General features: G+C 42.4%; 2 protein-coding genes, 1 long non-coding RNA gene and 2 other non-coding genes across 12 annotated transcripts; all 5 read right to left on the bottom strand.

The window, feature by feature from the left end:
• Positions 1-295: 295 nt before the first annotated feature.
• On the bottom strand, positions 296-9,885 carry snx14 (sorting nexin 14). 3 transcript variants are annotated; one of them, XM_067242403.1, is made up of 30 exons: positions 9,726-9,885; positions 9,406-9,555; positions 9,116-9,236; positions 8,784-8,860; positions 8,567-8,645; positions 8,425-8,468; positions 8,247-8,334; positions 8,030-8,114; positions 7,611-7,767; positions 7,431-7,506; positions 7,293-7,337; positions 7,125-7,205; positions 6,837-6,951; positions 6,375-6,530; positions 6,168-6,292; positions 5,726-5,784; positions 5,536-5,562; positions 4,332-4,464; positions 3,665-3,851; positions 3,472-3,555; positions 3,196-3,296; positions 2,978-3,089; positions 2,823-2,863; positions 2,598-2,717; positions 2,272-2,395; positions 1,920-2,084; positions 1,305-1,400; positions 861-952; positions 712-768; positions 296-513 (listed from the first exon to the last, which is right to left on the bottom strand). In XM_067242403.1, exons 2-30 carry the CDS (start codon positions 9,543-9,545, stop codon positions 472-474), a joined length of 2,829 nt encoding a protein of 942 aa, XP_067098504.1. In that variant the 5' UTR covers positions 9,546-9,555; positions 9,726-9,885; the 3' UTR covers positions 296-471. The 3 variants fall into 3 exon arrangements, with proteins under 3 accessions (XP_067098504.1, XP_067098505.1, XP_067098506.1); XM_067242404.1 differs by lacking the exon at positions 5,536-5,562; XM_067242405.1 differs by lacking the exon at positions 1,305-1,400.
• A 646-nt stretch (positions 9,886-10,531) lies between these two features.
• On the bottom strand, positions 10,532-18,270 carry syncrip (synaptotagmin binding, cytoplasmic RNA interacting protein). Of its 5 annotated transcripts, none has more exons than XM_067241263.1 (12): positions 18,140-18,270; positions 17,072-17,231; positions 16,252-16,370; positions 16,070-16,177; positions 15,827-15,940; positions 15,247-15,423; positions 14,927-15,062; positions 14,603-14,808; positions 14,151-14,300; positions 13,915-14,036; positions 13,433-13,808; positions 10,532-11,889 (listed from the first exon to the last, which is right to left on the bottom strand). In XM_067241263.1, the coding sequence occupies exons 2-12, from the start codon at positions 17,229-17,231 to the stop codon at positions 11,851-11,853; spliced, it is 1,707 nt and encodes a 568-aa protein (XP_067097364.1). In that variant the 5' UTR covers positions 18,140-18,270; the 3' UTR covers positions 10,532-11,850. The 5 variants fall into 5 exon arrangements, with proteins under 5 accessions (XP_067097364.1, XP_067097363.1, XP_067097362.1 ...); XM_067241262.1 differs by having other exon boundaries at positions 10,532-11,892; XM_067241261.1 differs by having other exon boundaries at positions 13,276-13,808.
• A 322-nt stretch (positions 18,271-18,592) lies between these two features.
• Positions 18,593-21,112, bottom strand: LOC136947442 (uncharacterized). Of its 2 annotated transcripts, XR_010877015.1 has the most exons (4): positions 20,726-21,112; positions 20,235-20,269; positions 19,379-20,012; positions 18,593-19,302 (listed from the first exon to the last, which is right to left on the bottom strand). It is a non-coding gene; the product is annotated as an uncharacterized lncRNA (long non-coding RNA). The 2 variants fall into 2 exon arrangements; XR_010877016.1 differs by lacking the exon at positions 18,593-19,302 and having other exon boundaries at positions 19,823-20,012; positions 20,235-20,265.
• Positions 20,094-20,166, bottom strand: LOC136948594 (small nucleolar RNA SNORD50). Its single transcript, XR_010877363.1, has one exon. It is a non-coding gene; the product is annotated as a small nucleolar RNA SNORD50 (small nucleolar RNA).
• LOC136948595 (small nucleolar RNA SNORD50) lies at positions 20,594-20,663 on the bottom strand. Its single transcript, XR_010877364.1, has one exon. It is a non-coding gene; the product is annotated as a small nucleolar RNA SNORD50 (small nucleolar RNA).
• Positions 21,113-21,815: the final 703 nt, after the last annotated feature.

The following is a 21,815-nucleotide window of genomic DNA, read 5'->3' on the forward strand; positions in this document are numbered from 1 at the left end:
ATTGTTCTGCCGTTTTACCAAATACATCATTAGAGAAAAACTGGATTGACAGAGATTTAATTGACTGGAATGAGAACAGAGATGGAAATTGTAGCAGGTCACAGTCACGGCACTGACTCATTTTCGATTTGAGAAGACACAGGGTTATTTGGAAGTCTGAAAGGGACCCCCTTCGCATTTCATAAGAGGGAAACATTACCGGTTTACTTCTGTAAAAACAGACATGTTCCTCTAATCAATGTCACTCAATACGAGAAGTTTAACTTATATCACAAGTGCAGACGTGACAACCCAATCAAATCAATAAATATACTTTATTAGTGGATTACTTTACATTGGAATGTTGATATGGTCCCAGGGACATCAGCATTTGTTAGTGTACTGCAACTCCTTTTAGCTGAGGAACCTATGAACCTATGTTCTTCAGCTAAAGCAGCTGTGCTTTAGATCCATTCACTCCCGTGACCAGATTCACTCTGTCCACCAGTCTGTGGATTCACTCTGTCTACCAGTCTGTGGAGAAAAGAAACAGCTGTGTCAGTCCACAGCCAGCCCAGTAAAATCTATTGAAGCTGAGAATCCTTTCAGCTTGGTTAATCCTTACATAAATGAACAATAATAAAATTAGACGATAATACAATTAGACATATCTATTTACCGATGACTTGGAAAATAAAACAACACAGACCAATATTGTAAAAACATTTTCACCTTGTTGAGCTCTGGGAAGAGCTCCTGAATAGCAATATCCAGCAGAACGTAAGTCATCTAATGAGACCACACAGAAACACGAAACATTAGTTTTGGTTTTGATACCATTAGATGCTGGTGACATCCTCTTCAAAGCGCTCCCATCTTACCTGCTTGTTGAGCAGTGGCTGCTGAAAACCTTCAAACAGAAGCTTAATGCCTTCAAACTGGGCCTCCTCGCCAATGCACTTAACCACAATGTCTGCAGAAGGTAAACAGACAACAAGAATCTAGTCCCCGCAGCCTCAAAATCAGGAAACTGCCTCTTAAAAACACATTTACCCAAATCAGAACTCTACAGATCTACTCTCTGATCTACCAGGTTCAATTGACAGACATGCAAGTGCGAGAGGGGTACTTTAAATAAAGACATGATTACTAGTGCTAGTACTTAAGAGGGATTAGGAGCTACTAATGACATCCAAAATGATGTCTAAGCACATTAAGCCATCGCCCACATCAACCTTGGCAAAGCTCAGAACATCTACATATTACATAACACACAATGGAAGAATGGAGGGGAGAAAGGAAAATAAAAAAAGTTTCATTTGAACCTGGCAAGTATCTCATCATCTCTTCAAAGGTCTGTTTGGCTCTCCTCTGCTTGTCTTCTGTGTAGCGTTCCTCACTGTTCTCACAGAACACGGCATCTGAGACAAAACCTCACCATTAGTCTGAGGCACCTGAGGGTCTGACAGAGGAGGGCACTCCAAGGATTCATTAGGACCACACAGAGTGAGGAGTCACAGTAAAACAGTTCTATTGTCTGGGCCTCGGGCTAGATGGAAGGGAACAAGAATAATATTAACACCGACACTCTGAAGTGCTCGAGTGGGCGATTATTGAATGCCCCCGTTCCAACACACACATTAACCTTCGCTCTTTCATGGGATAATATTCAAACCGCTTTACTAGAGTTCACCACACACCTCTGACGTCCCTGGTGTTTGAGAGGGATGCACATGTAACAGACGTGGTCTTGCAAGCTCCGTCGAGGCATACGGGTCGATGTTCCCTCCCAACGGGAGTCGAACCTGCCACCTCTGACTTCCCAAGCGCCACCACTACCAACTACGCCAACGAAAAGCTAGAAATTCTTGACGCGGGTGGCCTGTTACATACTTGAAGAGTGAGTTTCAGCACACACCGGCTACACACAGACCACCCACCTCTGAGCTGGGTGATGAGAGACACCAAACGGTGCTCCTGGAGAACCCTCTCCAGCTTCTTCTGCATGTACTGGTCCATGTACGCCTCGAATGTGTTCTTGAACAGGATCCGCGCTCCTGAGAGGATGTGATGCAACCATTCTGGCATGTGGAACACTATGCGACCTGCCAGGCAACACAACTGTAGTGAGAAGCAGCTTCACCAACTTAACTCCCCACATTGATTACGTGATTAAAGTTGTGATCTGCTCCTGTGGAGATTAACGATTTTGACCCTTTATGACTTGGATCTTATTAAAGTTCACGCTAATGGTCGAATCCAACCACAAAACAAAGTGTTTGGATCACTTACCCACATACATCATGTAATCATACATTCCCTCAACTGTGGTCACTTCCATAAAGTAGTTCTGGTTCTGCTTCCTCTCCACACTCTCAGACAGATTTGCATTGTTCCTGAACAGGTTGTTGACGAGCTATAAACGAGGATAGGAGTATCAGTCATACAAACTCCTTCTCAATCATCTACTGTACTTTCTGAATGCGCTATTTGTACGTCACTTTGGGTCAAAGCGTTTGCCGAAAGAACAAAATGTAAATGTTGAGCCAGATTTCGAGTCACGACAGATGATCAGTTTGTGAACAGGGAGTTGGATAAGCTGGTGGTTGATGACTCGCCTTCTTATCATACTCGGCTGTGGGGCTGAGTATGGTCAGTTCTGGTCTGCTGGGTTTGGGCTTGGGTGACTCGCAAGAGTTGAAAAAAGACTGGATGAATGGTTCCAAATTCTGCCCTTTCTGGAACGAAGCATAGAGAAAACAGACCATGTGGAATATAGTTGTGTTTCAAATCAAGACTCAAATTCATGTTTTTCATGCCAAACAGAGGTACTGTTTTCCTACCTCTTTCATAAGCTTTCCAGGAACAGATTTGAAAATTTTACCTGCGGTTTAACAATCAGAGATAAAAGAAACGTAAAAAAGAAGAAAATACACAAATCAATAGTTCTCAAATGAATTGTCTTGGTGTTGTGCTGAACTGTACAGAGACGTCTTACCCAGATTAACATCAGGCAGCATCTTGTCCAGGAACTGAGATTCCATACTGTGTGGGGACAGGAAGTCAGCAAGCAGCTGGCTGTTACTCAGCTCTGGGTGCTGCAGTAGCCTCTGGATAAACACACAAGCATGGAAAAACCTCCAACAATAAGCACGTACAGTACATCAACATTCACACAAACATAGCCATGATTACTGTGCTCTGGTGGGAATATACCTGCAAATACTCCTCAAACTCCTCCCTCTTAGAAGACAAGAACTCGACATTCTTTGGTCCAATTATTCTTTTGGAAGGAAGCTGGGCGTCCGCAAACGACCCTGTGTAAACAAATGACAGTTTTCATTCAATTCAGGACCACAACCAATAAGAGAAAAACAGACTGTGTGGAATGGAGTTGTGTTTCAAATCAAACAAGTTCATGTTTTTCATGCCAAAGCCAGTCAAAAGAGAATTTGTTTGCTGGGTTATATAAAAGGGATTATAACCACTTACCATGGAATTCGGTGAGTTTCGATTCTAGCACGTAGAATTCTAGATATCTCCTATAGATGGACCACTTCTCAGTTTCATGCCCCACTGAATTAGAAAGAGAGGAAAACAGTCACTTAGCCTCACAGACCACTCAGTCTTTTCCCTCCATTATTTTACACAGCTTCGTTTTGTACCGGAACAAGGCTTCTCTTACCTTCCTTCCTGTCTTTGCGCTCCACGTCAATGCAGAACACAGGGATCCTCTCTCTCCTGGCCTCGTCGTCGTACAGATCCACGTAGGGGATGGAGATGCTCCAGGCCGACAGGTTTCTCAGGACCCCCGGGATGCTGGATGCTTCCGCAGGAGACTCATCCTCCACAACCACTGTAGCCTCCTCCACCTGCAACACACCAGGAGACACGAGGAGGGCTGGTGGTGGACTTTCATGTCATGTCAGGGAGTCAGGTGGCTGAGCGGTTAGGGAATCGGGCTAGTAATCCAATGGTTGCCAGTTCGATTCCCAACCGTGCCAAATGATGTTGTGTCCTTGGGCAAGGCACTTCACCCTACTTGCCTCGGGGGGAATGTCCCTGTACTTACTGTAAGTCGCTCTGGATAAGAGCGTCTGCTAAATGAATAAATGTGAATGTATGTCCTCTAAGAGGCAATTTGTTGTACAGCACGGACGGAACATACAGACACATGAAATACACATCAAAGCAATAAAACAATAATTTCAAGATTGTTTATGGCAGCCATCATAATATCGTCACAGTCAGAACAAAGTACAAATACTTTCTTAGGAATAATATAGTTTGTAGATTACTTTTTAGTTAAGGATTAAAAAGTTGGAGATTTTTTTTGGGGAGGAAGCACTCACCAGGTCTTCCTCTGCATCGACCATGGCATAGGAGGGCAGCATCGCCCCTTCCAAGGTATTACTCTTGAACACTCCTTTGATTTTACTTCCAATCCTGCTGATTCCAAATGTCTCCCCCCGCTTTGATATGTTTCTGTACAAACACACAGTGACATTGAACATGTAACCTTCAGAAATACAACAAATAAACCAGAATACTGCTCTGATACCTTTCCATCATGTGCTGTGTGCAAATATATTTTGCATAATGATTTGAGCCTACTTTTATATTTTGGCTAGGGAGAGCAAACATGCCAAGCTGAGACAGAAATACAAAGATGGACACATTCTACCAATGCAAGCAGCAACTACAACAGAAACACACACAGGCAATGACTGGTACGGCTGCTTATAGTACAAGCCCATGCTTATGGAATGAGACAAGTCTAAACAGAAAACAGTACAAGAAGTCTTGGGTATAAATGTTGAGTGCAGGAGTGCATGTTGATGTTGCCAGTTCGATTCCCGGCCGTGCGAAATGATGTTGTGTCCTTGGGCAAGGCACTTCACCCTACTTGCCTCGGGGGGAATGTCCCTGTACTTACTGTAAGTCGCTCTGCTAAATGACTTAATGTATATGTAGGAGGGATATTAGGCACAACCAATGTAGGTTGAAATAGGGGACAATGTCCCACAGCAGGTAACTGGTGCTCATTATACACAAGACAACTATGGTACAAAGTACAACACAAGGACAGACCACAGACAGACAAAGAACATCAAGGGACAAGGAGAATTTCACAGTATGTGCATGACAGTCAGGTACAAGGTCATCTTTCTCCCCTTTACACAGAACATTCTGCAGCTGAAGCTTACAGTAAATGATTTCTAAGCCCTAGCATGAATATATAGTATGCTAGCTGAATTGAAAAATATAATGTCTACAGAAATACTGTAAGAAAAAGTAGATTCTAAGTCTAACTTGTTTTTGACTGTCTTGAGGGTTAAGATGTTTAAGGATGTCAGGATAAGGGCTTAGTAAGCACATAATAAACATTCAAAACCCAAGCACTGATTCGCAAAAGCCCAACAGTTTAAGTAACTAGCACCAAACTGTCAAAAACAGCAGTTTGTTTCCTTTACTGCTATCCAGGCAGTAACAGTTGCATGCAGCAAACCGGGCAGCCGGGAGACATTGACCTGCATCATGCCAAAACATACTTACCTCATATCATCGAAACTCAGGCTATTCCTGGAATAACAGGCACAGTAAACCATACAGTAGGTTGCCAGGGGAAACACTGACAAAGGCTACAAATTGCCTTTTTTTTTTACTTTTGAATTCTGTGGCCATGAAATATGTTACTTATTCCAACACACACAAAACAAGCTCCATTCTAACTGTGGTTACCAACCTGCTCATTCTGGAATTCCTGGTCGGAGACTCCACCCCTCTGAGGAGGTGCCTGAAGTACTGCACACAAACAAACACACACAGAGCTGTGGTCAACTTGAGAGCCTCTGTGTTCACCCCGTGGTGATGTAGGCTGTCACTACATCCCACTTCCTGCCCTGGATGCTGCTAACTTTGTGTGCTGGGCCTGTGTGGGTGTGGCCTGGGTGTGTGTGGGTGTGGCCTGGGCCTGTGTGGGTGTGGCCTGGGCCTGTGTGGGTGTGGCCTGGGCCTGTGTGGGTGTGGCCTGGGCGTGTGTGGGTGTGGCCTGGGCGTGTGTGGGTGTGGCCTGGGCCTGTGTGGGTGTGGCCTGGGCCTGTGTGGGTGTGGCCTGGGCCTGTGTGGGTGTGGCCTGGGCCTGTGTGGGTGTGGCCTGGGCCTGTGTGGGTGTGGCCTGGGCTCACCTCATCACTGTGGCAGAACAGCGGGGTGAAGACTCCCTCCAGCAGAGACAGGACGTGCTCGTAAGCTTCAAACAGGCAGCGCATGGTCTGCAACTTGACCACGCCCATGTATGGACCTTGAGCAACTGAGAAGACAGGGAGGACAGGGAGTATGACGTCATCCTGAGGGGTTATGACTTGTGATTGTGCTCAGTGTAGGTTGCTTACTGTTGCGTATTTCCTCTACAATGAAGGTGTCAAAGCTGATCTTGTCAATGCTCTCTTCCAAGCAGTAGGTCTCATAGATGTGCTGCACCTCCCCATGTAACCTCTGCAGCTCAGCATCACTCAGATCAGGAGACAGGATCTTGTCGTTGAACTCCTCTGGATGAAATGATGCAACAGTTAACCACCAAACCGAATATGTTTCTTTCAGCATCATGTTGACGCATTTTTAAATGGTGTGACTCTTCAGCCCTTTCCTCACTATTGTTACGGAAGTCATTAAAAAATTGCATAGTAGCATGTGACACCTGAGCCGTCGTGAGTAGGGAGTCCTACTTAGTGAGGCAGAACTGCACTTACCCACAGTGAGGCAGAACTGCAGCACATGCACTTACCCACAGTGAGGCAGAACTGCAGCACATGCACTTACCCACAGTGAGGCAGAACTGCAGCACATGCACTTACCCACAGTGAGGCAGAACTGCAGCACATGCACGGCCCCTTCGTGCTTCAGGAAGTTCATGAAGCGGAACAGCAAATCCTGCTGCTCTCTGATCTCCTTCAGGTCCAGCTTCAGAACCTAGACGACCACGGGGGGGGGGGGGGGGGGGGACGGACGGACAGGCCCGACTGCAAGTTAGTGGTTGAAATGAAACGACCAAACACATCAAAATGCCAATATAATAATTATATATAATATAATAATGTCGTTGTTCCTGTGTGCTTTAACCGAGGCATGAGGCCTGCTCTTACAGATGCCTTCTTGTTCCGTGGGTCAGCGTACTTCTGCAGGAAGGGAACCAGGGCAGAGGAAGGCTCGCTGGCTGCTTCATGCTGAGTACACAGTTAAGATGAGCTCACATCCCACACCATCACCACACGCCTTCCATGACATGACTGGAAAGTTAAACCTTTACTCACTGGACTGTCATCAATGAATATCAGCACCATGTGGTTCACGGTATCCTAAAAGGAAATGAATTGGTTGACTGTCTAGACTGAGTTTGTACAGAATTATTGTTATTTACATATACAGTATATTAGATGGGTTATGCTTACTGGGTCGGCCATGAAGTCCATAGTGGGGAGTATCACAGAGCCTGTCATAACCTCTCGCAATAACAAAGACAGAGACCTGGAAAAACATGCAACAAGATGTTCTGTTGACCATTCAGGGACACTAGTCAATACAAACCCAGCAGGTGTTTATTTCTGATCCAGGTATCATGAGTCGCCTACCTGCAGTCAGTGGCTTTAGGGGGCATGACGTAGTCAAACAGCATCTCTGTCAGCTTTCTCAGATAGAGAAGCTCATCTCTCCTGCTGCGGAGAGCCACATGCAGGTCTGGGCCATACTCCTCCAGAGCAGCCTGCTGTAGACTCTCTGAGCTCCTCACTGGTGAGAGAGAGAGAGAGAGAGAGACAGAGACAGAGAGAGAGAGACAGAGAGAGGGAGAGAGACAGAGACAGAGAGACAGAGAGAGAGAGACAGAGACAGAGAGACAGAGAGACAGAGAGAGAGAGAGAGAGAGAGAGAGAGAGAGACAGAGACAGAGACAGAGAGACAGAGAGACAGAGAGAGAAGCTAAATACATTCATATTCATATTGCATACCCTACTAATGTTTTGGAAAGATTGAAGAAAAGAAAAAAGGAAACCTTTTCCCCAGGCCTTTGATATTATTTCTATATGCTTCATGGTCGCCTTCATCATTTTACCAGCAACAACCGAGGGTACGTCCACCTACACAACACACATTCAATGTTAATTTTTACATTCATCTACACACTTCATGTGTAAATATTGTTGTTACATCTGGATGAAATGGGAAATGAAAGGCATTGACTGGTTCATCTGAGAGAGCAGGTTGCTCACCTTCTGAGCTCGTCGAATCATAACGGCCGCAAAGAAGCGTAAGGTCATTCTCAGTTCATCCACGCAATCCTCATCATCTGTGATGTCCCTGAGAAGTGGAGAGAAGCAAAGTTCACTTCACGTTGATGCTCATCATCATCCCAAAAATATATAAATCAAGCTGTATTATTCATCTCACCTATACCAAGGATACACAACATTTTCCAAAACCAACTCAAGCAACTGCAAGGGACAAAACAAATAAAAATTAATCTATGCATACATCCAGTTATTGACTGGTTACTGTTGAGCTATAATATCTCATTTATCTGTTGTTGTACCTCAGATATGGAAGAGTCCACTTTTGAGCATACTTTTAAGCCCAACCATGGCTGATAATTTTCAAGAAGTAACGTTGGTCTGCAAAAGTGCAATGCATTTCCAAAATTAGAGCACATCACTGTCTGCAGTGATTCATCATGACCACTAGAGGGAGATTAATGCAACTTCTAAAAAGCAGTGTTTACAAAATACCACCTTATCTGGTCACATTCCTACCTGTGCCGTTTGCACTTGACTTTCCCACACACTGCACAGCTGTGCCCGGATGGAAATAACTCCTGTAGTTCCTCTTTCTGCAGAATAAAAGAAACATTCGTAAAATGAAGACGGCTGAATCCTAGAATGAGCTGATTTGAAGCTGTTTTACATTGGCCATAACTACAGGCAGTAGCTGCCACTGTTATTTATATCTACCTATCTGAAGCTAAACCCAAATCCACTCCAACATCTTTAGACTGATGTGGAATTTAGGACTTACTCCTGTTATGCCCCACATTCATGTGTTTTTTCAGTGTATTATTAAAATTGTCTTACAACAAATGTCTTACTTTGTGTCTAGGCTTTATAGTGAGGAGGATGTTTGGCAGCAGGGATTCTGGGCCAAGGGAGCAATAGAATGTAATCAAACCAGCCAGGAAGGACCAGAACACCATCAGAATGTGTAGATACCTAATAAAACATTAGAACCGGAGCAAGATCAGATACCGCCACTGTTAAAACATCCAGGGTCAAAATAACAGCCACTTTTTGGTACGTTAAGGCATCGTAACTGTATTGTATTTATATCTATCTCGGGTAAGAAGTGCATAAAAGAGTTATATTCTGAATAAGAGCTCACCGGTTGAGAAGTATAGTTGACGAAAGCATAAACATCAGAAGAAAACAAAAAACTGGATACTGACGGCCAACTTCTCTCAGGAGGTCAATCTTTAGTCTTTGTTTCAGATTCTCCATAGTTGTTCGTATATTAGCCATCATTTAATGGACTCTGTTTAAGGGGCACACAGTGAGACAAACGGCATACTTCACAAACTGGTTTATGCCCACTGCGGGACAGTAGTAAGTAGTAGACTAACCTAGCTAGAACTTGGATATCAAAGCCGTGAGCTGGGATGTTTGGAAGTTTACATTACAAACCAATATAGCGGATTTACTTACCCTGCAAGATTGCTCTTCACGTAAAAAAACACGTGTTAAACATATACAGCGTCATTATTCACTATTATGAATAATGTTTTTATGTTTCTTTTCATGAAAGCAAGCTTGTTATTTCCTATTTCAGATGTACATTTTCCCTGACAGTTGAGCCTTTCCCTAATCCAGTTGACGTCATTTCCGTTAAAGGTTACGACGCTTCCTGTTGTTAAAGTAGAACTACCTCTCAGTTTGAGTTAAATTCAAAATGTTAAATATTCCGTTCAATCTCAAGTGTACAAATTACATAACGTTTGCGAAACAATATAAAAAGTCGCATGCGTAGATACACTACAATAATGTAGTGCTCTGAATTTGTAATCCACACTTCCTAAAGGGTTTATACTCTTGTATAATCCTGAAGATTTGCGCAATTCCGGCGGTAAAACATTCCCCGGTATCTGAACGAAATAGTCTATTTAGAATTTTTTAAGCACCCTAACATCACAAGTGACTCGGTTGTTCTTTGCTCTGTCGCCCATCAGTTGGGAGTCTGGTGAGAAAGTCTAATTCTGCCTTTAGTGGATTTCTTTGCTTATCACATTTGACATTATATTAAAATGTAAACCTACTTCACGTGACATACCATAATTCATATACCCTTCATTTCTTCATTTGACGTTAACTGAACTTTGACTTGAGACCCTAAATCCAAGTTTCAATTTGTTTTCAGATTTGAAGCCATTGCAATTTGAATCAACAGGTTCATATTCAACTAAAACATTTTTTTAGACAGTTTAGTCACGGCAACAAACTTAACAAAAGACAGATGAAAGTCAAGAACTTTATTAAAAAAATAAGTTACACTCGCCTCACTATACAGTATAAAACAATTTGCAAGTATGCAAAAACACTTGTTAGCATACCAACAGTTTTTTCATAACTGGTAACATCTTTTCAAAGTAGTCTGTGGTGATATAGACTTAGAGGGAGTCTGCTGTGTACAAAACCTGATTGACTATTTCAGTCTACTGTACTTCCACAATTCAGAGGAAGATACAAGAATCCCTTTTGTACTGGACAATCCCAGTCATCTCCAGCTAGTAATCACATACTCAACATGATGCAGATTCAAGACACTTGTCACATATGTCAAATCTGACAAAAAGGCAGCTTGGATGTCATTGATCCTTCATGTTGTGCATGATTAGGCAAATGTTCTTTCAGTTGTACACAATTGGCAGATGGCTTTCAAACGTTTTTTTTGTGTATGCAATCAGTCCAAGGGGGATTCTATCACATACAAAGTTTACACCTCATCCCCCCCTGTTAAGGAAAGTGTTCACACTGCAAAGCTTCTAAATGAAATGTAAAAAAAAAAAGAAAAAAAATGGTGTTTCCTGGTGTTCAAGCATTTACAAAAGTAACATGTTCCTAAACTTATCATTCAACCACTACATAATCTAAAGAAATGTAGCTAACTCATTTAAATCAGGACTACAAAAAGGCTGGTTCGGGCTCATTTTGAGAGAAGTTAACATGCCCAGTTTGCCTGTTGCTGTGCCAGACAAACGGCAGGCACAACTAAAATAAGCTTTGAGAAGGCTGCCGTTTCTCTTGTGCATATTTGTTTGAAAGCCCTGCTATCATCAGTTTCCTTATTTATGTACAATACAGACAGAGCAGTTGAATCCTCTGTACTGAGGTAGATAACCAACCGCTTCCAGGAATGCCTGACCCTCTATGACAGGTGGTTAAAACCGTCATAAACAATGTTTAAACCAAGTCATGACCACAATGCTAACACTGCAGTTAGAACAAAAACATACATTAGCATCAAGCTCCTTGGAGCCACTCCAAACTTCGACAAAGTGCAAAATACATTTACATTTACTTTCAGGGTGGGTTCACCTTTAACCTTTTTCACATTATTCCATCGTCTCAAAATGGCGTTATCTTTGGGGAGGTGGCAAGCTTATAAAAACATATGTTCAACCAAACAACTTTATTTTTCTTACTTGATTATCTTTATGTGGCAGTTTGGGAAATATGCTTTTGTAAGGCTGGTGATACAGTTAGATCATTGGGTTGACCTTACCATCGCATCCATTGGCAGCTTGCAGTGAAACCCCATATAGCAGGCCAGTCTTCATAGGGACAGTTCAGGACCATCTTCGACCCCTTTTCCCTGCTAGTCAGGTAACAGAAGGATGCAATTAGATAGGATAGAGCACAGATATCACAGAACACAAACACATTAATAAAACAATAAGTCTTCACATGAAAAGCCAGTTAACGGAAAATGGACAAACATTCACTATAACACCCTCGCATGCACAAGGCTACAGTTTTACGACAAGGTCCAGTAGGACAGCGGTCTTACCATGTCCTTAAAAAGGTACACGGTACAACAATTAAGATGTATGGGTGAACACAAATAAGGGGTTATGGCAGGGGAATGGCTGGTCTACAAGCAAAAAGCAGAACAAGCGGTTAACACAAATGCCAAACATTTCCCATAATTGATTAATCTTGTGAATTTGAAATACATGTGCAAGATGAGTATTGAGGCCTCAAAGGAAGATCTTTCTGGGGCAATAGCTTTACTTATCAAATTGTGCTTTCTCGGTAGCCACAACAAGTTGTTTGGTTATAGATGGGTTGGAATCTGTCTTGACAGTCACCATAACCATGTTTTCCCTGAGTATATATTTATATAAACAATATGCAAGTATTTGGACATAATATAATTTAGAAATAACCAGAACAATGGAGTATGTCACTACACTTACACAACATTTAATGTGTGGAAAGATGCCTGTTAAAACTCAGGTGGTTTAGAATTTAATGGCATGCAAAGTGACATTGCACCATGTGGCTACCACAGGCAAACCTTTGGTCCATTTCTTCCACAAAGAGCCTTAAATTTGAAGGGAATTTGAAGAGAGAATTTGCCGAAACAGGAATTGGCAACACAATTTGAGGTTTTGTACACTTGTGTGTGTATGTTTATTAAAGCAGACAAACAGCAAAAAATACAAGCCAAAATGTTTAGCCAAAAATAGGACTATGATCCTTTTTCTTCTTCCAAAAACAAGACACGCCATAACCTAGCATAATCCTTGTGACATACAAATTGTAGTTTCATTTTGTTTTAAATACATGTTTAGGAGACATAAGCTTTGTTTTGCTGTTAGCTACTTAAGACATGGAGACCATAAGAACATACATAAAACTATAGCCAAATAGACACGTGGAGCACATGATTGCAAATCTAAAATTTCAAACTGATTATGGGAATCGCATCAATCAACTTGAAAACATTAAACCAGTTCGCCAGAAGCAGTTGGGAGTGTGACTACTGTTCAAGTCCAAGCGGATTATTAAAATATATACAAGAGCAACTTGCCAGATGTCACCAATTTGAAAAAGTAGCAACGGTATGGATTTTGGGGCCAATCAGATCGAGTCTTTAAAAAAGGATTTGTTATGAAAGCCTTACTGTTCTACTTCCACTGTTGCCCAAAAGAATCCTGATAAAACTCCTGGTTGTCAGATTTGTAACCATAGTTACCAGTATGATCACCACCTTGGAGCGGTTGCTGAGCAATGGGTTGAGAGCCCCAGTTCTGATTATTGGTCTGACGTCGTTTGGTATCTGGCTGGTTGTACCCATCAGCTTTGCGCTTTCCTCCTACATTTCCACCGCGGCCACCCCTCGCACCACGTACCCCGCGGCCTCTGGGCTGCACGCCTCCTCTGGCCCCTCGCACGCCTCTGCCTGCTCCTGGACCCACTCCGCCTCCTCGCTGGGAAAAGCTGGCCCTGCCACGGGGAGCGCCCGCCCCCCGGCCCCGGCCTGGGGAGCCCCCCCGGGACCCTCTGCCCCCTCTCCCTCTGCTGGGGGCCTGAAAGTCGTCGTAGCTGTAGTAGGGGTCCTCGTATCCACCGCGGTAGTTGTGATAATCATACCCATAGTAATCATGGTAATCCTCATAGCCGTAGTAGTCGGGGGGGTAAGAGTACCCGCCCCTCCCACCACCTCTACCACGCCCCCTGGAGGGAGGGGGCATGTGAGGAGGACCATAGTAATAGTAATCATCATATCTGTGGGAGACAAGCAGAGGAAAGACAATGCCACAAGCGAGATCAAGACACTGGACGTGGGATGCACTAACACAGAATGCAGCTTGGAAGTGAAATCCTTTCTTACGTTGGTGCTTTGGCTGCTTGTCTCTGGGCTTTGCGTTCTTTCCTCTTCTGATCAGGGGGCTTGGCAAACACAATTTCTATGTGTTCTCCCTCCAGATCTTTGCCATTCATTTCATCTAATGCCTGTGGAGAAAGGCAACAAGAAAAACTTAATGCGTCACACGTTCGATGTCTTGCATGCTTTGAAAGTGTGTTGTATTTCCCCACTAAAGCAGAATATCAGGGTATGCTCAATACCTTGACTGCACCCTCCCTTTCCTCAAAATGAATAAAGGCATAATCTTTGAGTTTCTTCACTCGCTCCAGCTTCCCAAACTGGCTGAAGGTTTGTTCAAGTATTTCTTCAGTAACACTGTTCGCGAGGTTGCGGACAAACAAAACCTTGACCTGTTGATTTGAAACAAGACAAGAAAACAGAACATAATCAAAGTTTAAGAGCTTCAAGGCATTTCATGCTGTATAACTATTCTCTGAGCTTCTGTATTTGAATCAAATAATTCAACGACTTCAGTTTTAGATTAATTTTACACAGAATCCAACGTGAAGCAACTGTTGAACAAGTCAAAATACATATTCCGTGTCCCTACACAATGGGGCCCTTTGATTTAAGGAAAGCGGCTAAATGAACACCATGTTATGGTTCCTCCTGTTCCTCACCACATTGTAATCAACGGACGGCTCTGGTTTACCTTGGCCATGACGTCTGGGTCTGGGTCCTCTATGGGGTCAGCCCATTCCACAGTGACCACATTCCCCCACACCTTCACTTTGCCGCTCATGAGCCTACGGCGGGCCTGGGCAGCAGTTTTATGGTCTTCGTATTCCAGAAAGCAAAAACCTCGGTTCTTTCTCTTGTCATCGGGTTGATGGTACAGTATGACATCATTAAGTCCCTCTGCGTAGAAGGGTTAGGAAAGGGGTGAGTCAGTTTCATGCTCATTACTAATATGAACTAGAGATCTTGAAATGGGGCATCTTCAAAAGACAGCTGTAAAATGGTATAGGTTTCTTACCTGTAACTTTAGCAAATTCCTCCACAATCTGCTCTTTCGTCTTACTTTTCGGGATGGAGCCGACAAATAGCCTGTTATTGGCTACTGAAATACACACTCCAATGTGCTTTCCAGGTCGAATTTCGTTATTATTACACTGTGGACAAAAGCAAATACACAACTCTATGTGACTTCCTGAACTCAAAAGAAAGTGAGATCTGACCGAGAGCACAGAAGATGTTAAAAGCAACCAGCCAAACAAACATTTCTAAATTAGGCATTGAGCATGCATCTTAACGATCTACCGCAACAGGAAGATTAAGGCTTATTGAGACACTCACAAGTTTCACCGCCTCCTGTGCAGCCTCTTTAGTGCAGAAAGTGACAAAAGCGTAGCCTCTGTTGAGGCCGCTGAGGGGGTCCATCATCAGCCTCAGATCCCAGATAGGCCCTGCCTTCTCAAAGAGTGGGACCAGCTCGTCCTCAAACAGGTCTCGTGGAATCTTCCCTACAAATATCTGGAAAGAAAGAGCAATTCATAAGAAACCGTCAGCTGATAGTGAAGTGGTCTAGGATTGCATAAAGGAGACTGGAGGGATTTGGTGAGAGCACTTCAAAAGTATTTCAAGTAAGTATTTCAAAGTTAGGAAGGTTTCGTTTGACCCAAAGAACACTGCATCCTCTTTATAACTAACTGTTCATGACAAGTTGTTAGAAACTGTGGGAATAGATCATCTCTCTGCTGTCTTTGGCACAGGCAGATTACTTCCACCTTAAACCCAGTCAGATCTAGGCAGCAACCTCTCAACGTAGCGAGTGTTTCACTTAAGTGTTTCTCCAGGATAACAAGTGAGTCACCATAAAGCAGAAGAGGTCGGCATCAACTGTCATTTTCGTCACAACTTCTGGGCAGAAACATACCTCTGTTCCAACAGTGGGCTGCGCCCCTGAATACACCGACTCTGGTGGTGGGTCACCATATTTCCTCTGACCTGTTGTTACGTCAAGTGTGTAGCTGGTTCTATCAAGCAGAGCCTGCAGTCGACAGATTAAAATAAATCAGAAATAATGTACAGATCACAATTGGTCAGCCCTCTAGTATGTGCAGAAACAAACAGGAAGCACACACACTCCATGAAAGCGACCTTCCAAACGTTTACATACTTTGATTTTAGCTTCATCTGGTCCTTTTGTGGCGTCTGAGACTTTTGTCCCTTGCTTTTCCCTCTGTCTGTAAGTCTTCATAACTCCACAGAGAAAGGCACTTTTGTTCTGAAAAGGCAAGGATCAGGATTTAGATCCAAACCACTCTCGATCAAAAGATGTGCGTGTAGGGCTATACTTACCTGAACATGTGACAGATCACTTTCCCTAAACTGCAGCAGGACTTGCAGGGCTCCTTCTTCATTAAATTCTTTCAACGCTTCAATTGCTCTTTCATCTAGGTCACTGTGCGCTACCAGTCCTGGAGAGAGAGCAATATTTCAAACACAAAAGAAAACATATTTTAAAATGTTTCAACCAACGTGGAGTTTCTTCAGGCCACAGTATAGATTTTATGAGGACATTTCATCTGTTGGAGCTGTTGCTAAGAGTTATACTTAAATATTAATAACATCAATATCTTCAGTTATGGTAGAAAAACTTTCATGAATTGGGCTGGGGGCAAAGAAAAACGTTTGAAAAACACAATTTAAAATAGTCTCGTAAAATTAAATTAAATACATGTATGAACAACCACTTTCATATATTATTCGCGCACCCAATAGTAATTAACATGTAAACAATGTACTTGGAGGGAGGGTTGGCGTCACCTGTCCCTAGTCTCTGACAGCTGCCGCTATTGTTCTGCATATGCCCAGCTGGCTTCCACTTTCCCCTGAGACCTTACCGAGGCCCGCCCCCTCATCAACCCAGCTCGTCTAATAAGGAAGAACACGGGCTAATCCTTCTACAGTAAGTAATTTATTCTTCCGTTTCAGCCTTTTGCTGACAATGAGAGCGTATTATAGGTTGTGCTTGTTTTGATATGGGATGTTTGATGGTGGTTTGTATTGGTTCCACACAACGACGCAAATAACTGCAGAGAAACATGAAGAAGAAAAAATGTTCTGTCTGGTCAAAGAAATCCTGAAGGGGGAAACCTTTGTGGTGAACGTTGCTTACCTTCTATGTAAATGTCATCTAGTTTTTCAGCAACTTGTTGTGGTAAACCTGCATCTATTAAAGTCTGGAAGTGTTCAGAGCGGGTGACTGCTGTAGTCGTATCCATCGGTTCTTCTGTACCATTCCCATTAACATGATCAGATGCCATGTCTTCAGACATCTGTGAAATGTAATAACCCATAATGAATCAGTAGAGTGTCATGTTGAAAAATGAAATGGCCATGCCTCATGAAAACAAGTGGCACGTGCAACAATCTCGTCATACATAAATACACGCGCGTGGAAAGCACACAAAAGTAGGAATGAATGACGAATAGGAAAACTAACAGTGTACGGTAGCACAATTTTACCCTGACATACATGTTGGAGACTTAATCAAGGCAGGAAAACTCAAACGTGCAGGCTAGACAACGAAGACGTGATACTACATCAGCTAGCTAGGTGCACAAGAATATAATGGCCACATGACATAGATTAGGCCGGCCTAAGCAGTTTGCGGCTAGGAGTCTGCATGATACAACCACATTTTGAAACCAACGTTACAGTAGCCAAACTAATGCAAGGAAGCCACATTATATGCTGTTTGGGAGTTAACTTAAATGTCCATGCACAGTTTTTGGCCTAGATTCATGCCACGATGAGCAATAGCAAGCACTGCTAAGCAATCGGTAGGCACATTTCTGAATGCACTTCAGCCACGCCTCTCGAATTAGCTTGCTTGCTAGCTTAGCTAAGGACACCTCTGCATTTCAAAACAGACAAATAAGCAAGTTAAGCGACTAGCACTGGTAACTTGGGCTAACAGACGACGGCAAACATGCTCAGCTGTTGACTTGACGTTCCACATGTATCACTCGTTTAACTAATGGAGTTAAGCCAACCAATGAAGGCAAGCTAACTGGAATCATTAGCTAGCCATACCCAGGCACACTGGCTACCTAGACCGGCGGGCTAACATCAACTTGAAAACTAGCTAAGCCACTTTCCACATACACTGTTTGCAAACATTGGTTACGTAATTTAAGGATTATGTCCTTATTCCATCCGTGTTCACTAAATAACACATACCTTGCGTCGTTTCAGTAAGGTGCACGGTGCTGATTGTGTCTCGTTTCAGGATTGTGGATATAAAAAAAGAAAAATATCTAGCAAGCTACAATTCCCCGGCGTTCGTTCGATTCTGTTCTTTCCCTCCCCCGTAAAACTAAAATGGCGTCTACGTTAACGCCGCAAGCCCTCCTGCATCTATGGGGTTTCTGCAACAGCTATACACGGGCTTATCCATTTTCGGGTTTTTTCCTGACAGGTTATGTAAGGGCAGAGCCCCGACATCTTACTGAAAAGGGTATTGGACCTCAAACGTATTGGGGCACTGCTAACTGCAGTGCTGCATTAGCTCTATAACATTTCTAGTCAATTGGGCCACACCAATTAGTCCCTTTATTAAACACATTTCCATGTCCCACGATATGGTCATCTTTCAACCAACATTATTAGCATTAATTGTGTCTGTATGAGCGATCTCTACATTGGGTTAGTTATGTTTTATTGCAATATTAGAGAAGACAAAAGTACAATATATGCTCAATTTAATTAAAAGTATGAGTTACAGTATGACGCTGGCCTTGACGTCACCATCTAATTCAATCCAGCATTTGAGTTCGCCCATAGCAAATTAATCTCAATCTGTGTCAGAAGAGGATGACGATGAAGAGGATGATGATGAAGACTCTGATGATGATGAAGACTCTGATGATGATAAAGACTCTGATGATGATAAAGACTCTGATGATGATGAAGACAAGGACAAAGAAGACTCTGAAGAGTCTGATAAATCCCGATTGTTATCAAACAAGATAATCTCTAGAGCTCTTTGGAGAGTCAAGGCCCCATCAGAGACCTCCAAGTCCTCCAGAACCCCTCTCAGAGAAAGGGTGAAAGCAGAGGCTCTGTCACGTGGGTTCACTGTCAGTGGTGCAGCATCAGAAACCTGTAATTTAAAAATAAAATGCTATGTAACTGTACATGTCATACAGTCAAGGTAATGTCTTAATCCATCTGGAATGTGAATAAAAAGAAAATCTAGTTATAGATTTTCAGAAACTTGCCCAACTCTGTTGTGAAGATAAGTAAGATCCCACGTGTGAGAGATCGTTCAGTCTTTGGGTGATGTCAGTAACCCTGTCACCTCTCGGTGTAGGCCTACTCATAATGGGCCTGACTACAGCTACCTAGAACATTCGCTTGAATTGAATGCAAAGCAATAACATCAGTGCGAAAATAAATCAAGAGGAATTTAAACGCCACCTTTCTGTTTATGTTGCCATGCCGACTCCATGTGGTTTTAGTGTGGCAAACCTGATTCCTGGAATAACCAACTGCGCCAGTCTCCATGGATGGTTCCTCCTGCTCCAAACGCAACATCGTAACATGTAAAGACAGCATGTCCTAATAACATATCCATCATAGTGGTGCTTATAAATCTACAGCAATTAAGTTACTTTATGCCTTTAATAGCTGGTAGTGAATCATCGTTTACCTCAGGGTCATTTGTCTCCATCTATGGAGCTCTGAATTGTGGAATTATTCAGTAAAATAAGTTTAATTAGCATAAACAATTAGGCTACCATGAAATGTGCCGCAAGTTAAAACCCAATCGTGTAGACCAAACTGCCTTGACATTTGAATAGTCATATGGTTACTATGATGTCACAATGCTTTCCATCAGACATGTAACACACCACCACCCACAAATGAAATCACAAGCAGATAACTTAAATATATTTATTCAGAGGCATAATTTACAGAAACAATAACCACTCACATAGTTCCATCGTTGTTGCATTAAATACATCTAGAGGCTTGTGTAAAGTATCATGAGACCACTGACTCATTTCCTTTTGAATAACTGAAGACATCCTGAGTTGAATCAAGTCACCACCTATAAAAACAAATACATAGTTAGCATTCATTTAACACCGAGACAACTTTCATAAAGGTCAGGTGTCAGGGCATTTACTGCAGATCAGAAATCAGATCCGTATAAACCATTTCATTCACATGAACTCAGGTTCGGGATAAAGTCATCACATCAGTATACCTCGGGTGTGCAAACATTTCCACATTGGAAAACTTGGGTGCACGAGACTTGAGATAAACTTACCTGAATTTAGACGGGGCATCAAAGCTTCATCCTGGCTGGAGAAAATTAAAACAATTCATTAAATTTCCTCCAATCAAAATATATGATGGTCTTGACCATGATCCTGGTAGATCTGACAATTATCAATCCCTAGGCTGATTACAGTCTAGGTACATCACAGGAACCAGGTTTATTGGTCATCCTTAAATTTATCTGTACAAAAAGGCAGAGATCTGACAGATGCCGACAACTTTGCTGTAACCTTTAGTTAGACTAAAGCTACGACACCAAGGCTGCATGGACGTCATGTACGAATCAAGACTTCGGTTAACGCTAGGAAATATAAACTAGAAAACCAGGATATTTTGTTGCAAAATTGTATTTCAGAAATCAGATCCGATAATGTTTTCAGTCACAGTTATCAGGTTCGGGATTTTGTCATCCTCAATACAATTGTAGCAACCGGAAATGTGTTAGATAGGCACAAGAAAGATTTTAAACTGCATACGAACCTTTTCGTTATAGCGCGGTTTCATCTGGCCACCATGAACAGCATTTGGAAAGCTGGCTTTAAGTCATTTAAATATAAGTAATGCAACCATGTCGATTTAACTACGCAAAATTAGCTATCAACAATGCATCTAATTTGGGATTTATTCACTCCTGGTACTGCCATTTCAAAAAAGCCTATGCTTTTAGCACGTGGATGTTTTTAGCACGTGGTCCAACTTCACAAGTTTTCATCTACATCTAAAATTACGTCATCCATTAGCACACCGCCTTCCTAAACTAATGTAGCTCGTTCAACAGACTTTAGCATTTCGGTATCAAACTACTGCGATTAAGACAAGTCATTCATTATAGCCTTATACCTACACATGTACCGTCCAACTGCGAGCTACATCTCAAGAAGAATTTTCAGAGAAGTTACCTTGTATTTATAGGCAATGAAATTCATCATCACCATTCAGAAACACAGATTCAACAAAAATGTATACCCGAACGATTTAGTTCACCAGATTCAAACATTGCCTAGGAACGAAATTTGATTTTCTTAAACTAGTCGCTGCATCATAAATGCACATTTGATCAGTCCATTCATTTATGCATTTCAATGTCTGTGTAAAGGCAATATTGTAAATTACTATTGAACATAGTTTTTACGTAATAAACTGGCGTCAGCTGAGCTTTAAAACAGGGTTAGCTACAAATGAAATGCTCTGATTGGTTGCAGTTTCGCCAATCCCAACACGATTTACATTATGTCCAATGGCAAACGACATACGTATAAGGACTCTAGTTTAAATGTATTATGCTGCCCTGTTGCGCAACCTTGCTTTCAGCACACAGATTCCAAGGTCCAACCATTATAGTTAGTCAGTGTCGTAATTAAATCATATTATTTCCTAGTATATTAGCATGTTTGTCTCTCTGTACAGTGGTTTGAAACCTGCTTAAATCTCTAGAAAACAATATTAAAGGACACTTCCACCGTTCGATAAACAAATTCGCGACTCCGTCTATTAGACTGCTCCGCCCTTCTGGTGCGTCACTGTTTACCTAAACGAGTAACTGATGTGTACGCTTGTTTTTGTTCGACTA

Source organism: Osmerus mordax, chromosome 8 (genome assembly GCF_038355195.1).
Source record: "Osmerus mordax isolate fOsmMor3 chromosome 8, fOsmMor3.pri, whole genome shotgun sequence".
In the NCBI taxonomy this organism is placed as follows: Eukaryota; Metazoa; Chordata; class Actinopteri; order Osmeriformes; family Osmeridae; genus Osmerus; species Osmerus mordax.